Source organism: Indicator indicator, chromosome 14, assembly GCF_027791375.1.
Source record: "Indicator indicator isolate 239-I01 chromosome 14, UM_Iind_1.1, whole genome shotgun sequence".
Classification (NCBI taxonomy): Eukaryota; Metazoa; Chordata; class Aves; order Piciformes; family Indicatoridae; genus Indicator; species Indicator indicator.
The window spans coordinates 22866183-22883652 of record NC_072023.1 but is presented as its reverse complement, the minus strand read 5'-3'; the positions used below and the strand labels follow the sequence as shown (position 1 = coordinate 22883652).

The 17470-nt window shown below is 41.7% G+C and overlaps 1 protein-coding gene across 1 annotated transcript in view; it reads left to right on the top strand.

Annotated features, from left to right (window-relative positions):
* PTPRO (protein tyrosine phosphatase receptor type O) overlaps positions 1–17470 on the top strand; it is a 175638-nt gene that overhangs the window by 107573 nt on the left and 50595 nt on the right. Inside the window, exons 3-6 of the mRNA XM_054386736.1 lie at positions 8042–8200; positions 10237–10389; positions 12041–12487; positions 13923–14084. Of these exons, the coding sequence (XP_054242711.1) occupies positions 8042–8200; positions 10237–10389; positions 12041–12487; positions 13923–14084 (921 nt within the window). The remainder of the gene's footprint in view (positions 1–8041; positions 8201–10236; positions 10390–12040; positions 12488–13922; positions 14085–17470) is intronic.

Sequence of the window (17470 nt, the reverse complement as noted above, 5' to 3'; positions counted from 1 at the left end):
AAACTCAGGTAGTGATCATTGGCTTCTTCTACAAAACTATGTGAGGTGATAGCTGACTTCTCTTTTTTTTTTAATTTATTATTTTAATCTCCTTTTATTGGTATTATCCATTGCCTATTTGGTATCATTTCTGACTATTAATTGACTTGCTGTAGCTGGCAGATAAAAATTAGGATGCATTCATATTTTTCTTCATGCCATATGTTCTCTCTGCCTGTTTACCATTCTCAGTTTATTTTAACCACGCACAGGCCTGTAACTATCTGATTTATTCCATCTAGATCTTACACACAGAAAATTGGCAAATTGCATCTAAGCCTCCAAGACCAAATTAATTCCTGTTCTAACTTCACTGGTATAGGGAGAGTTTTACCAAGGGCAAATTCATTAGGCTGCCACATGATAAATCAAGCAGGATGGGCAGTGGTGTCCATGTAGCTTTTCCCAAGACCACACTTTGATATTTCACAATGGTTTTCTGGGAATCTCATGATGTCTGCAGAGGAATACATGCAGAGAGGTGCAGTCTTTCAACCTGGCCATATGCTAGAGATCTGAGTTTCACACAGAGCAGTGTGTGTCCAGGTTGTGCATGTCAACACAGGAGCAAGGTCCTTCAAAGAGATTTCCTGCTTATAACTTCAGTGAGTCACGAAAGACCTCTGCTTTCCAAGGGTATATCCTGATGACATTTCCTTTCTCCTGTTCACATAGCTTCTCAGCATACTGGCAAGAAAAAGGTATGTCTCTTGGTCTCCCATTTATGTCAGAGAATACGTTTGGTTTAGAACTCAAAGGTTTCTGTCCAGAAAAAAAAAAAAAAAGAAAGAAAAAGAGTCCTCAAGAGAAATACTGTTTGAAAGCTAACAAAATACATATTTTATGCATTATATGCATGCATAAATATGTACATATAAAATATAAATTCTCTTAACATTAAATAAGTATACATATATCACAGGATATTAGGGGTTGGAAGACACCTCTGGAGGTCTTCAAGTCCAACCCCCCTGCCAGAGCAGGACCATAGAATCCAGCGCAGGTCACACAGGAATGCATCCAGAAAGGGCTTGAAAGTCTCCAGAGAAAAAGACACCACAACCTGTCTGGACAGCCTGTTCCAGTGCTCTGTGACCCTTCCAGTAAAGAAGTTCTTCCTCATGTTGAGATGGCACTTTCTGTGCTGTAGTTTGCATCCATTGCCCCTTGTCCTATCACACGGCACAAGTGAGCAGAGGCTGTCCTTTCCTTCCTGACCCCCAACCCTCAGATATTTATAGACATTTATTAAATCCCCTCTCAGTCTTCTCCTCTCCAGACTAAACAGCCCCAGGGCTCTCAGCCTCTCCTCATAGGGCAGTGCTCCAGTCCCTTTATCATCCTTGTAGCCCTCAGTTGGACTCTGTCCAGCAAATCCCTGTCCCTCTTGAACTGGGGAGCCCAGAACTGGATGCAATATTCCAGGTGAGGCCTCACTAGGGCAGAGTAGAGGGGAGGATCTGCTGGACACACTCCTCTTAATGCACCCCAGGATCCCATTGGCTTTCTTGGCCACAAGGGCACATTGCTGACCCATGCAGAACTTGCTGTCCACCAGCACTCCCAGGTCCTTCTCCATAAGGCTTCTCTCTAGCAGATCACCTCCTGATTTGTACTGGTGCAGTCTATTCTTCCTTCCCAGGTGCAGGACTCTGCACTTATCCTTGTTGAACCTCATTAGGTTCTTCTTTGCCCAGCTCTCAGTCTGCCCAAGTCTTGCTGAATGGCCACACAGCCTTCAGGTGTATCAGTTTGGTATCGTCAGCAAACTTGCTGAGCAGACACTCTGTCCCATCATCAATGCCATTGATAAAGATGTTGATCAGGATGTATGCTACCATTTAAAGCTTCTTTTGTTAATTTGGGTCTCCTCTACAAAGCTGGACAGTTTATTTTCTGCTTGTCTGATTGGAGTAATTTCAGAGCTTTCTCACATTGATCCAAGCATCACAGACTACAGAATTTCCTTGTTTGGGTTCTGTCAGCCAGATTGTTGCTATGTAAAGTATGAGCTCTTGGTTGCAGTATTTCTTCTCAGAGCTCAAAGCTTTTGTCATCTTGAGCACAGTCCACACCAGGGAAGGGAAGGGAAGGGAAAGGAAGGGAAGGGAAGGGAAGGGAAGGGAAGGGAAGGGAAGGGAAGGGAAGGGAAGGGAAGGGAAGGGAAGGGAAGGGAAGGGAAGGGAAGGGAAGGGAAGGGAAGGGAAGGGAAGGGAAGGGAAGGGAAGGGAAGGGAAGGGAAGGGAAGGGAAGGGAAGGGAAGGGAAGGGAAGGGAAGGGAAGAAGGACAAGATGATCAGAGCACATTTAACTCTTAGATAGGAAACCTGTAAAATAGAATCTGAGCACAAAACAGCCTTTTGTTCTGATTCTGTAGCAAAGCTGCACTCAGCAAACTGGTCTCAGTACTTCACTGAAGGAGAAAACTCAAAATCCTGACCTCCTCTTATTAAAAATCCCTGTGATGGTTTTCACAGGAACAGGTGTGTCTGTCTTGCCACCCTGACCAGATTTCTGTCAGCACTGTTTTGATGTGCCTGTTGAAATTACCTTCCTTCCAATTATTTCAAGCACAGTTTCTTCTGCTCTTGTGGAGCTTTGGCTTTTCCATGAGAGGGAATTCACTCCAGAATTTATGTATTTCACTTAGTGCTTTGCAAAATTTGAAAGAAAATTCTACTCATTAGTACTTGGTGTTGAAGTAGCTGATGAGAGAAATAAAGAGCATGGATGTAAAAATCAGTGACTGAAATTCTCACTTATCCTCCATTTTCCCAGCTTGAAGCCTTGTTTTGTTCTTCCCAGGGTGACTCATGCCCATATAGCCTTTTTATTTCCAATTACCTGTCTAGTTTTCTTTTTTTTAACTCCTTTTTTTTTTTTTTTTTGTGAAGGAAAGATTTTTTTGTACCTTTGAAGGAGTGGAGAAAGCAGTACACTGAGGAGCCATCATGTGGTATAGGAAAAATGTATCTCTTCTGGGAATTGGAGAAATCAGGATCTTAGGATTTCTGAGGGTACTTAAGTGCAGCTCTCTCTGACTTATTTTTTTCTCCCTTTAGCTTGTAATTAGGAGTTTAGAGTAGTAAATGTCTAATTGTTTCAAAAGCCAAGGATTCCTCACATAAATCACTGTAATGTATTCCCTTTAGGGAGACTTCTGCCTCTGTGTCTTCTACAAAAAATATTCTCCTCAAGAGATGGGCCTGCTGCCTGGGACTCTGATCTCTTCAGCTCTCAGAAGATAATTGACATTAGGCCTAGTTAATGCTTGGTTGTCATTATGCCAGATGCTGCAGGAAGTGATTCAGCAGGTTGAATCCTTGCCTCTGGCTCGTTAATGGATCAGAGCTGTTGAAGGAAGAGCTTCAGAGTTTGGATTGGTTGGTTCATTGGGTTCTTTTGGTTTGGTTTGTTTTTGTTTTCTCTAATGAAATGTAAAACTTAAGCCTTTTGTATTTTTCTTACTTAAACTATGGCATGGAACATCTTTTAAAGGGCTGGTGATTTGTGGCAGCCCTAATTGTGAAATGTAACCCAGAAGACCATCTCGGTCCATTAGTGCTCAGCTTTCCCCAGCAAACAAATCACGTTAGCCCCCTTTTAAGGTGAAGAAGCCCCTCCATCAGAAGCAAAGAAACAAAAAGAACTGCAACCATAAGATTTCCACTGAAAGGCTGATCTAAAATATTGCTCTAAATCTGCTCCAAAGCAACAGATATGCCTTTGTTTTTATGACATTGTTTTTAAGTTCATATCATCATTATATCTATCAGCTTGTATGGACATCCAGAAATTGCAGTACATACCATCATAGCTCAGATACTACTTTCATACCCCTTCCCTAAGCAATAGCACATGCTATTTCTGTGACCTACCATAAACTTGAGCATTATGCTCCTAAAGCATTCAGCAGCAGCTTTTTAATCTCACAAATGGCTGCTTTTTAGCAAGAGATAAATCCCTAAAGTTTATAGCATAATGGAAGATTTACCCTGGCTATGGCTTACTCTCAGTAGCTGTAGGTATGAAAATAGTATCAACCTGGGAAGAAAAATAACATAATTCACAAGTTCTTTTTGGAATAGACCTCTGAGAGCATCAAGTCCAGCCTATGACCTAACACCACCACATCGACCAGACCATGACACTAAGTGCCACATCCAATCCTTCCTTTAAACACCTCCAGGGACAGCTACTCCACCACCTCCCTGGGCAGTCCATTCCAGTGTCTGATTCCCCTTGCCATGAGGAAGTGCTTCCTAATACCTAACCTAAACCTCCCCTGGCACAGCTTCAGGCCATGCCCTCTCATCTTGTCACAAGTTGCCTGGGAGAAGAGCCTGACCCCCACCTGACTACAACTTCCCTTCAGGTACTTGTAGAGTGTGGTAAGGTCCCCCCTGAGTCTCCTCTTCTCCAGGCTAAGCACCCCCAGCTCCCTCAGCCTCTCCTCATCATCCTTTCCCTCCAGTCCCTTCCCCACTCTCATTGCTCTCCTCTGGACCTGCACCTCAAGATCTTTCTTGCAGTGAGTGGCCCAGAGCTGCACACAGTGCTTGAGGTGAGGTCTCACCAGTGCTGAGTACAGGGGCAGAATTCTATCCGTAGTCCTGCTGGCCACACTCTTCCTGAATAAAGATAATTGTCCATGGGAGTTAGGTCATTCCATTAATGGAACTTCTTTTTTATATAGAAGCTATGATATGAAGATAAAACATGATTCATTCAGATTTGAATGTGAGAAGCAAGAGTTGCTATCAGTCCCATTTCAGCCACCCACACATAATACTACATCTAACCTACCACACTAATCAGTCATTGATTCAATCTGTAGAGTGAGCTGATCTATAGCTAGTACAACCAAACTGGTTTGGATTGGAATATGCTACTTTTTTAAAACGTGCTCTTTGGTTGTTTTGTTTGGGGGGTTTTGTCCCTTCCCTTCCCTTCCCTTCCCTTCCCTTCCCTTCCCTTCCCTTCCCTTCCCTTCCCTTCCCTTCCCTTCCCTTCCCTTCCCTTCCCTTCCCTTCCCTTCCCTTCCCTTCCCTTCCCTTCCCTTCCCTTCCCTTCCCTTCCCTTCCCTTCCCTTCCCTCTGGGGGAAATTGAATGTATTAATGGAGGATTCAGCAGCTGGAATTTTCCAGGGCATTCAAGGAAGAGGTTATCCACATTTATTGTTCTGCCTTGATGTTTACATAATACAAGTTGTTCGATAAATGCAAAATGCTGGAGAGTCCAGGAAAAACACAGAAGCTTCCCATAAACAGATGTAACAGGAAAGCAGTTGCTACAGGAGCAGCAGATTCTGAGACACCAAGAAAAAAAAAAAGGCATATTTTGGTCTTTATCCTGTGAGCTTGTCTGTGTGCATTTAATATAACCTGCAAGTCTAAAAATAAAGAGATTATACATGAAGTGCCTTAAATAAGCTATTAGAGGGACCTCAAAATCCTCTAAGTCTCTTCTGTAATCTGACTTCAGGCATCAATGCAGTACAGAGCATTTAGAAAGCTCAAAGTTTTCTGGAACATTATATTACCCTTCCTTTAGGCTGTTTCTTGAGAACTACTGGAATCTGTGAGAAGCTAGATACCAAATACTGGCCACTGTAAAATTAAATGAACCAGGCTGTTTGTGTTCTGAATTATAAATACAGATAGAGAAGAGGGACATTTCACATTCTCTCTAACTTTAATCACCATAGGAGCAGTTAATAAGTGGAGAAAAAAAAACAACCCAGAACATGATTTTTGTCTGCTGAGTGTCCTTTTAATTTCACAGTGTGCAAACAGCTTTTGATGTGAAGATTTGGTGCCAAAGAAAGCAAGATAATGGAAGAACCTTTAAATTGCATTATATCACTCATGCTACTCTGCTAACATCAGCCATGAGCAAAAAGAGGATAGTAAGTGGAAGATAACAACAAGAAAGAGTGTGTGGTCATTACTGCTTAATTCAATTATTGGTTAATTAGATCAAAGCATCAGGAGGAAAAATCATTTGGATTAAAAATGAATATAACTTCCATCCTTTATTTGATTTGTTGTAGGAAGGAATAAATGAGGTAATTTAATCACTGACATAAAGTTTCAGTAATTCTTTCAGAAATAAGGAGCTCTCCAATCTGAATGAGATAGTGGAAGCAAGCCTAGGGCACACCTGATAACATGAAAGATGATTGCATGTAAGCCCTGTGCTATTTTAGAGACTGTTATTGACATTTAAACTCCTATTGCTTGCTGTGTGATCTGTGATATGAAGCCTCTGGTCATGTGGGTAGTCAGCTCAACTACTTATTTCAGAAGAAATAAATAATAGATGGGGGAAAGCCTCAACAGAAAGAAGAGCGCAGGCTTGTTTCCCTGTGATCTGTTTCATTACACCCATTTATTTCCAGGCTATCATCAATTGCCAGCAAAATTTTCACAGGTCCCATCACTGAGCTGCCTGTTGGTATCTGTGAGATTGGGAGTTTCTATTAGTAAGTGATTAACATATTGATATTTACCTGAAACTAATGAAATGTCTTTGCCATGAGAAATAGTTTAATAATCCCACACCACTGCATTCCCAAGCTCTGGCAAAGTTAAAAGTGATAATGCATCTTAAGACTGGAGGAAAGGTTCTGTTTGCATCTGTGGCTTTTGCACTTAATTAGTTTTTCTTCACTTCTCATCACATCTGAAAATGTAATACTGTGGTGAAAATGCTGTGCTGGTAATTGAGTGGTGATCTTTGTTTCCACTGCAGTCTTTTCCATCTTTGATTAGCCTTTTCCATCTTCTGTGGGATAACTCCACTTTTGAAACTGGTCTTCCCTTTCATCTCCTCTTTCTCTTGTCTATGATGACTGTATGGTCTTTGGAGAAAAAAGGTTTTATTAGTTTTTCTCCAGGGCCTACTGCAGCAGAACTTTGAACTCAATGTGTCCTCTAAGGCCATGCTAATCAACAGCCTGATTTTTTCAATCTGTTCCCTAAACCAACATGATGACACTTCTAAGGATGATTACTGAGGGTGTTGTTACCTCTATTAAAATATGTTAGCATGACAAATTTCAACTGTTTTGAATATTTGCTTTGCCCTCTTAACCAATGTGCAGTTGGCTTGCTATAATTTTCTGCTTGCTGAGGAAATCATACAGAAAAAAAAAAGTTATTTTTTTTCTATATTGCTTGTGTGGATAAAGGAGGTTGAATAAAACTGTGACTCTTTTGAATAAAACAGCAACAATCAAGACTCCTAGCTGTAGTGAATTAACACAGCTTTCCTTAGCTGATGGCGCTACAGCGGAATGCCAGATCATGGGACACAGAGGATTTTTCTTATCCTTTGGTAGCCCATCCAGCTCAGAGTTCAGAGCACTAGATCAGTAGTTCCTCACATACCTCCTTTCTGTGCACGGCTTTCCTCTGTGCCCCCCAACAAACCACTTTGCTCCTCTGTCCCTCAGTTCTTCATCAGATCTGGTGGGAATGGGGGCTAATTGCCCATTAAAGAAATAAATGAATACATATCAAAATATGCCATTACGCTGAGAAGCCTCTCAGATAATCTTAAAAGCTCACAATTTTGCCTAAGTCATAAGGAATTCCAAGTGTTCCATTGTTTTGTCTGGGCACTTTTACATGACTGGCAACCATTAAAGGTGAAAGTCTTTCTGGGGTGGTGGCTGTGAGTGCTGAAATAATAACTGCTAGTTCAGCCTTTATCTTAAATGGCAAATAAGGGAATTCTTCTGTTAAAGTGTAAGCATGAAGAACATAAATTATTTTGTGGGGGAGCACACAAATATTTGCTGTGACAGCATCCCAGATAGCTTTGCCCCAGACCTCTTGTGAAGCCCTACATGTCACCTGTTGGACTGAAGAGTGCTTGTGCCATACCTAGCAAAAACATTTGTTCCATTGGTGTTGTATATGTGTGTGAAGAACTCATCTTGCCTATTAATCTGCTCCTTTCTTCCTTTTTTTTCTCTTTTATTTGTCTGTCCTTTAGAGCCCCTTCCTGTGAGCAGTGTTTCTATCTATGATTACAAACCATCTCCAGAAACAGGAGTGTTGTTTGAAATTCAGTACCCAGAGAAGTACAATGTCTTCACCAGGGTGAACATAAGCTATTGGGAAGGTAAAGACTACCGAACGATGCTCTACAAAGGTAGGAGGGAAATATGCCACTTACACCTAATGCTAACTCTACTGGAAACATTTTAAACAGTAGTCTTAGGTGTGGGTTTGCCATGTATTGGTTATAATGATTTCTATTTCTGCTGACATCTCCGTTTATACAATAATTTTATGTCATTAAGAATGGGTTGGGGCTCCGAATTAAGCTGGTGGTTCACTTACAATTTAAACCTGCTTCCCATCCTAGTTCTAGTGATGCTTCCTTTCTTCTGAGTTTTAGAGGAAGACTGGATGGTATGGATTTTTTTAATCATTTTTCTTTCAATTTTCTGAATCAAACTGGGAATGGATGCCCTGACTTCTGGTGCTTCCAAATGAGCACATGCACTAAAATAGATAACGAAATCCATTCCCTGCTGCTGCACAATCAAATACAAAAGAAAATGAACAAGGAGAAAAAACCAAAACCCAGTAGGAAGGCCAGAGATATGTTTCTGCTTCCCAGATATACTTGTTGAGATCCCTGGATGACATTGTGTGCCAGCTGAAAGCATTAAAAGTGGTTCCCAGTCTCTTCCCTCTAACTGAGATTTCCTCTTTGGTGAATAGCTGATAGGAGAGCTTTGGGATGCCCCAGAACTGGGAAACCCGTTCAGTATACCTGATTCCTGGTGCAGGATTTAGACCTGGTACTTCTGATAATCATAGAGTGACAGAGTGCTAACAGTGCTATATTGGATAGTACTGGATGGTACTGTAGCATTCAGTATTGTCCCTGAGCTAAAGAACCCTGCTGCATATCAATCTTCTTGAATAATCTTGCACTCCAATCTTCTTAAAATAATCTTGTTTAAGAGCAATCAGTCTAATGATCTAGGCAGTCAGGCTAAACAATTTAAGCAACCACTCTAACCATCTAAAGAGCCTAATAAGAGCAAATTCCACTTTCTTTTGTATTTGTTGATGACTTTTGTTCTGCAGTACAGCTTAAGCACAGCATCTGTCTCAGATAGAAAGCATCCTAAGAGGTGAGAAAGGTACCTGAGAGGTGAGAAAGGTACCTCCATACTCTGCAGACCCTTAAACCCCAATGGTTTAACGTTCCATAGTGGCAGTAAAATGCCTTTGAGCAATCCAGTAGGTGCTGGATTGACCTTTAGATACTGAACTCAGGCTCCTCTAGTTGGCCTGGTTGCTGTTAGCCCTCTCTGTGGTCAGCAGAGGGAGATAGGCACCTCCAGAAGGAGGTCAGGAAATTTTGGAGTCTTTTCACTTCGAAACAGAGTGGGGTTAGAAATCACGTTTTCAATGCTGACAAGTGCCAGAAGTTAGGAAGGGTGATTCCAGATCAAAGTATAAAATATAGGTGACCTCCTTCTAGAGAACAAAAGGGATTCCAAGCGGTGTTTTTTTTCTTCTACAGCTAATACAGGTTTGCAGGGGCTGTAATGCTGCAGCTGCTGCTAAGTAAAAAAGTCAGCCTGGATTAAGAGAGTCACTAATCAGCTTGCACACTCCTTCCCCGAGCCAAATAGCCCCAAACAACTCCTCTTCCTCCTGCACATGTACTGATGATGGATGCAAGCTCAGCTCTCAGTACCATGGCTGGTACTCAGTTGCATGGTGGATGGCCCTTTGAGCAGCTACTCTGAACGTTATGTCTCAGTCAGCAAACCACCAAGGAGGCTTTTGTGTGCAGCAATTAAAGGTCTGCAGAAACTGTCAGATGCTCTTTGAGATATTCAGTGCCATGTGGAACAGGCTGCCAGATTCAGTTCCTTTTCTGGTTTTCCTGTGACTGTTCATAGATGTTGTACTTTAATTTTTTTATTGTTATTATTTTTTTTTTCTGTAGCAAAGTGACTTTGGTGGCCAGGAAAAATGTTAGCAATCTGAATGATAGAATTTCAGATCTTAGACCAGGCTGAGCAATGTTCAAACCTCTGAAACACTGCCAGTTTAACATCTGCAGTTGCATTATCAGAAAGTGAATGTTTGATGCATTCTTCCTCTTTTATTATTTTTTTCTTTCTTCCTTCTTTTTTTTTTTTCTTAAACCTTCTGCAGATTTCTTTAAAGGTAAAACAGTCTTCAATCACTGGCTACCAGGTATATGCTACAGCAACATCACATTTCAGTTGGTGTCAGAAGCAACCTTCAACAAAAGCACACTAGTGGAATACAGTGGGGTCCAGCATGAGCCCAAGCAGCACAGAACAGGTGAAGAAAATCATTCCATACCATTTGTTCCAAGTCTGTATGGCTACCTTCCTTTCTGCCATGGGGAGGGGATTGATCCCACAGAGAGGAGGGGGGATATGGGAGCAGCCCTGAGAGCTATTCCTGGCCAGGAGCATTGGAGGAGGATGCTGTGACTTAGTACTTAGGTTTATGTGTGCAATGCAGTGCAAAGGGACATTTGCATGAGTGATTTTGTTATAAAACCCGCCCCTTGGAAAATAAATTCTGCTTTGCTTGAGATATGCTAGGCCTTGTGCTGGGAATTAATTTTTGAGCCACAGGAATAGCTACACTGAGCATGCTATTGATCTCTCTATATTGGTGTGTCTTCTTGTGCAGTGATTCACAGCTAAACTGTTGGGGAAGGCCTTCCTCATTGTGCAGTCTTCTGTCACTGAGGAGAATGTCATAGTCTCCCCACTTGGTGGCCAGTTTATGCCCTGAAGCATGAACTTTCCATTTCCAAGACAGCAATGCTGGAAAGGCTGAAAATTGCAGGTTTCTTTCAGGGTCCAGAAGTAATTTAATTTGGTCCTGGGATGATGCCCAGAACTTTTCTGTTAATCTGTTGGACCACAGACATTTTCCAAGGTTCAAAGTGAAATGAACCAGTGGCAAAATCAAAAGGCCAAATCTTCAGATGAATACACTAATGTTGGTCCATTGCCTTAAACAGAGCAAAACCAACTGATGCCAGCTGAGTTCTGTCCTGAGGATTCTAAATATGTTGGAACACTGACCCATAAGAATGTGACCAAGGAGATCATGTTTCTCTGTCCTGCTGCCTTCCCATCCCTCATTCTTTACACAACCTGCAACAAGATTTTAGTGTCTATCTCTGTATTAGTGGCCCTGGCTAGGGAGGCCACGGCTGAGACAGGGGAGCTAAATAAATTAGTGTGTTGTAAGCTGCTGGCTTAAAAGGTGCCAATGTCTGCAGAAGCTCCTTGCACTTGTCCTGTGTAAGGACAGACAGACAAGCACTTACAGTGAGGCAGACAAAATGCTGTGTGCTCACTTCCTGGCATAAGTTGAAATAACTTCTTTGCATGCCAGAATCTTGTCTTCTGGAGACCTATATCTTAAGACCAAGCTTTCACAACTATTAAAATTTAAACTGATGTTTAGTGCTTGTGAAAAGGTGGCTGCTAAAAGCATATGAAAATCCCTACAGCAACATGAAGGTCATACTTTTTTAAATATGGCCTGTGCCATGTATTATTTTTGCCTTTGTTTTTCAATTCATTGCTACAGAAGGTTTTGGGGTTGGGGTTTTGTCCTTTTTTTTTTTTTTCCCAATGATAAAAATCTTTCTGGAAGATGCAATAAAACAAATTAAGATCCACTCTTGCAAATTCACACTTGAGTAACATTGCTGCTGTAATAGCACTGGAGTCTGATTTATTGTGACTTCACTTCTAATTTTTTCCCCTGGTACTTTTGAATAGTGATTCTTCTGTGAATTTATATCCATCGTGATCCTTCTCGAATCACTTCTGCTAGTGAGAATATGTTAGGAAAGGGAAAATCTCAATAAGCTATTTCAAAATATCCCTAAATGCATTGATTTTCTGCAAACAATCCTTCTCTGGGGAACCTGTTAAAAGACTAACCCTTGCTTTTCTTTTAGTTCCTTACCCACCTCGAAACATTTCTGTTCAGATTGTACCGATCAACAGAAACAACTGGGAAGAGCACAGTGGGAATTTTGCAGAAGAATCATTCATGGGTCCACAAGAAATCATAAGGAAAGAACAACTTAGCCATTTCTCTGAGAACCCACCTGAAACTCCAGCAGTGAGCACATCTGCAGCCTGGCAGGACTCCCACTACAATCACACCGAGTATGAAACCACACCGCAGCCATACTGGTGGCCAAACGAAGCTGAGTCACCAGAGGGTGAAGAGGAGTTTGTCAATGCAGTTTCGAGGGATTACGAAGCCAAAGATGTCAACACATCAGAAAAACTCCCCCCAGAGCCCCCTACTTTCCTTCCTGTACAAATGGTGCTGACCTGGTTACCACCAAAGCCACCAACTGCTTTTGATGGCTTCCACATCAATATTGAAAGGGAAGGTAACACAGAGTGCTTGTACCCTCTTCATACCTCTTCTTTGTTGTACCATTGGGGGACTGTCTCCTTTACCAGCTACTAACTACCTAGCACTGTGCTTCAGAAGGCTTTGTTAGATCTCCTGTATTTTGAGAAGTTTCTTGCATTGAATAGCATCCAGTTCTGGCTGGGTGTCATGAAAGTTAGGGAGGAGAGGTAAATTGCAGTTTGCAATACTTTTTCATTAAGGAAGATTTATACTGTTGTTTATATTGCTGCACTGTTTGCACGTCACTTATAAATTCATTCTGGTATTGGAGAAAGGAGGAGAATTGATAGAAATTTGAGAAACAGGAGGTATGTTGTACTGTGTAGTTTTGCTTGCCATTGAGAGGCTCTCAGGGGAACCTCAACTGGACAGGGCACAGAGAAAAGATAGTCTAGCCTCACATTAACAGCTGTCTCAGAAGAAAGCTACCAAACACATTCCTTAGGCCAAAAGGAAGCTCTGGTAGAAAATGGGGAGCCACAAAAATGATTAAGGGAGTGGAACATCTTCCTTACAAGGAGAGACTGAGGGAGCTGGAGCTTTTTAGCTTGGAGAGGAGGAGACTAAGTGCTGAACTCATTCATGTTTATAAAGATGTAAATGGTGTATTTCAAGAGGATGGAGCCAGGCTCTGCTCAGTGATGCCCAGTGACAGCACAAGGGGCAATGGTGGAAGCTGAGCCATAGGAAGTTACATAGAAACATGAGGAATATTTTTTTTCCCTGTGAAGGCAACAGAACACTGGAACAGGCTGCCCAGGGGGGTTGTGGAGTCTCGTTCTCTGGAGACATTCAAAACCTGCCTGGATGCATTCCTGTGTGACGTGGTGTAGGCGATCCTGCTCTGGCAGGGGGGTTGGACTGGATGGTCTTTGAAGGTCTCTTTCAGCCCCTAGCATTCTGTGATTCTGTGATTTTGAAATGATGGCACTACAAGGAAATCTCCATATTGCATAAAGATTCTCTATTTTAAAGTCTGTTTTATCCAAATTAATTCTATTTCCTGACAAGGAATTTTTATAAGCCTTCCCACATGGAGGGCAAATACTTTTCTTTTTTGCAGAAAAAGGATTCAATGGATGGAAAAAAAAAACTTTTCTTCTGTGCCAGTCACTTGCACAGTCATGGCAATGCTCTTTTATCATCCCTTCCACAGAATGAAAATTTGGCCTGGGTTTATTGTTCACCTGCACCTATACTGCAAACTTGGCCATTAATTACTCTTGCACTGATGGCAAGAAATAAAACTACCGACATAAATCCAGTCCTTTTGGATACTTTTATTAATCCCACATCAGAAGGAGTATTAGCATGCCTTTCATAAATTATTTTCAAAGTGGCTGCAGCCTTTCAGATTTCAATTAATCCACAAACTGTTGGGTTTGTTTTTTTTTTCTCCCCTGATTTAGAAAACTCCACAGAGTTTCTGACAGTAAGTGAGGACACTCACAAATTTGTTGCTGAACTGAAAGAACCAGGAAAATACAAGCTGTCTGTAACAACATTTAGCTCCTCTGGCTCTTGTGAAGTTCGGGGAAGTCAATCAGCCAAGACACTTAGCTTTTACATCAGTAAGTATCTCAACAAATCTCTCTTTTTTCTCCCAGACTGAGATAATATACAGAGTTTGACCACTGTGGCAGCTATGGCATCTGTGCAGGATATGGAGAGTCTGGTCTTCTGCAATTCCTTGTGTTAGAGAAGGAAATATGTTCTATATTATAACCTTCGTTGTTCCATCTCGGCAGAGCTAAGGGCTGAAAGCAGGTGGTGTGTTTGATGGAGTCATTGCCCAGTGTGCAGAAGTAGCTCACTGAAACAGGTTCACCCTCTTGTGTCTTTCAAAGAGAGGAAAGAGAGGACTTAATTCCAAGAATTAAATGGGTGGTTATAGAGATTCTTGAAAAGACTCAGCTGCCTTATTACTGGAGACTGTACCGTGGTAGGTGTGGAGGATATCTCAGGCTGAGAGTGTGGGGACTGCACAATTAGATTCTGAGCTCTGAAATTACATGGTCTCTGAGAGGACATGGGGCAAATTACAGTAGATTTAATGGTCCAGCCTGCTAAATTCAGATGAGAAAAAGCAATTTATTATTTCCCTGTAGACTCCCAGGGGTTTTTAACTGAAGATTTAGTCAAAGACAAAGTAATAATACACTACTGTGTAAACTAATATCAGGGCTGGCAATTAGATCAGCAAGTGAGAGAGGGATTGGTGAATTCAGATTATTATCCTTCTGATGGCTGTGGTCACCTTTGTACTACAGAAGGAAATAGATATAGCCTACAAAATGCCCATACCATGAGAATAAGGGAATACTTGCAGCACTACACAATTTTACATGTGGAAGGGTAGTGTCTCCCCCAAATCATGAATGCTGCAACAAGACACAACAGCTAAGGCTATCAGAAATATTAATATTAAAAGGTAATGTACTCAAGTACTTGAGTATATTACTAATTAAAAATGTGTCTTAGTAGCCATGTGCAAATACTAACTGTTTAGGCTTAGCTTCATCACCATCATCTTAACTGTCTGGAACAGAATTCCCCTTCCACTCTTATGTTTTTAGTAACTTTGTAGCTGAAAGATACAGTACTTTAAAAACAAAAAGAAAAGAGGAAGCAGCACATGACAGAAGGGGTCTCTGCTCCTGTAATTTCACTGTCTTCTGATTTTCTTTAGGAAGAGTTGCCAGAGAGCTTCATTATGTAGAAAGCATTAAAGTATATTTAGGTAAGGAAGTATATCAAATAAATTACATAGCACTGCTTAGTACCAAGTGTTACTCCATTTTACAAGGTATAATTTATTTCCAGTAAGCAATATGCAGTACAGTGTCCTCCATGAAGTCTACTAACTGGGGACAGAGACCTGAGAGAAAAAAAGAAAATGTTAATCCAAGGTATAGATGTATGGATTGGTAGATTAAGGATGAGTTTGAATTTCATTTGGTATAAAAGATGAAGTTGTTACAGTAATGTTATGAATATTTGCATTTCACTTGTAACTCCCCCTCTACTCTGCCCTGGTGAGATCTCCTCTGGAATATTGCATCCAGTTTTGGGCTCCCCAGTTCAAGAGGGACAGGGATCTGCTGGAGAGAGTCCAACAGAGGGCTACAAGGATGCTGAAGGGACTGGAGCACTGCCTGATGAGGAGAGGCTGAGAGCCCTGGGGCTGGTTAGTCTGGAGAGGAGAAAACTGAGAGAATTTAATAAACATTTACAAATATCTGAAGGCTGGGTGTCAAGAAGGAGGGGACAGGCTCTGCTCAGTTGCACCCTGAGATAGGACAAGGGACAATGGATATAAACTACAACACAGGAGGTTCCACCTCAAAATGAGAAGGAACTTACTCCCTGTGAGGGCCACAGAGCACTGGAACAGGCTCCCCAGACAGGTTGTGGAGTCTCCTTCTCTGGAGACTTTCAAGGCCCAACTGGATGCATTCCTGTGTGACCTGTGCTCTGGCAGGGGGGTTGGACTCAATGATCTCCAGAGATCCTTTCCAACCCCTAACATCCTGTGATCCTGTGATCCTGATCCTGTGAAGACATGAAAACATTTGGCTTTTGGGGGGCTTGCCTCTTAGTTTTACAGGCTTTTGGAACCCAGTGAAGATTCTTTCTCATATATTCTGTCAGAAGCGAGGTCCTTAGCATTCTAGATAATTTTTGTATGTATTGTTGGTGGTATGCCAAATGTGAGATGTGCACAAGTACTCCTAAGGTGAAATTGCATTTCCATTCCTCTTTATGAGTCTGAAGGGGGCTACAAGAAGGCTGCAGAAGGACTGTTTGCAAAGGCCTGCACTGACAGGATGCGGGGCAATGGTTTGAAGTGAGAGAAGAGCAGATTTAGATCAGATGTTAGGATCAAGTTCTTTACTACAAGGGTGGTGGAAGACTGAAATGGTTTGCCCAGTCAAGGCCCCATCCCTGGAGATATTCAAGGTCAGGCTCAACAAGGCTGTGAGCAACCTGATCTAGTGGAGGATGTCCATGGTGACTGCAGAGGGGATGGACTGGATGACCTTTGGAGATCCCTTCCAACCCAAACCATTCTATGATTCTATGATTTATCTGAATAAGCTTTTTTGTGGGGGGACTACAACTTGGGGCCATGACATGGGGTAGCTCAGCTCCCTTAATGCCAATACTGAAACAGTTCCTGAATAGTAAGAGCTGCAAACATATCCCCTGGCTCCAGAGACTAATCTAATGATTAGATTTCCTTTTTCACCTGAGTAGGTGTGGGTTTGCTGTCATGAATAAATTTTGCTCCTAGCTTCAGCCTTATCTTATCCCTGTAGTGCTCAGTCAGTGAATCTTCCTGTCAAATTACTGGCTTGTGTTACACAACATTTCTCTTGCACCCAGATAATGGTATGGAATGACAAATCTTATAGGCTAAGCTTACCCCAAATTCTTGCTCTGGTATTTCTTTCATTTTCTCATTAAATGTAAAGTACCAGGAAGGGATGTCAAGCAAAGAGCTTGTCACTTAAAAGTGACAAGAAAAAAAATTATGATTTTCATGAAATACCAAATTTTTACCAAATCTAACTGGAGTTATTTTTCAACTGCTTATTTTATCTACATTTAAAGCTGAGTTCTCTACCAAAAATGCTTCAAAAAAGCATGACAGAGAATGAGATTCTTTGGTGTGGTAACTGCTGTGAACTCAATTTTCATGCATCAAGGCTGTAATACATCTGGAGTATGTGTTGGAGAGCAGTAAAGGGGAAAAGGACGTGTGGCTCTAGTGGGTGGGAGATTGACCATGAACCAGCAATGAACCAGCTCTTGTGGCCAAGAAGGCCAATGCCACTCTGGGGTGGATTAGAAGGGCTGTGGTTAGTAGGTCAAGAAAGGTTCTCCTCCCCCTCTACTCTGCCCTAGTGAGGCCACATAAGAAATATTGTGTCCAGTTCTGGGCCCCTCAGTTCAA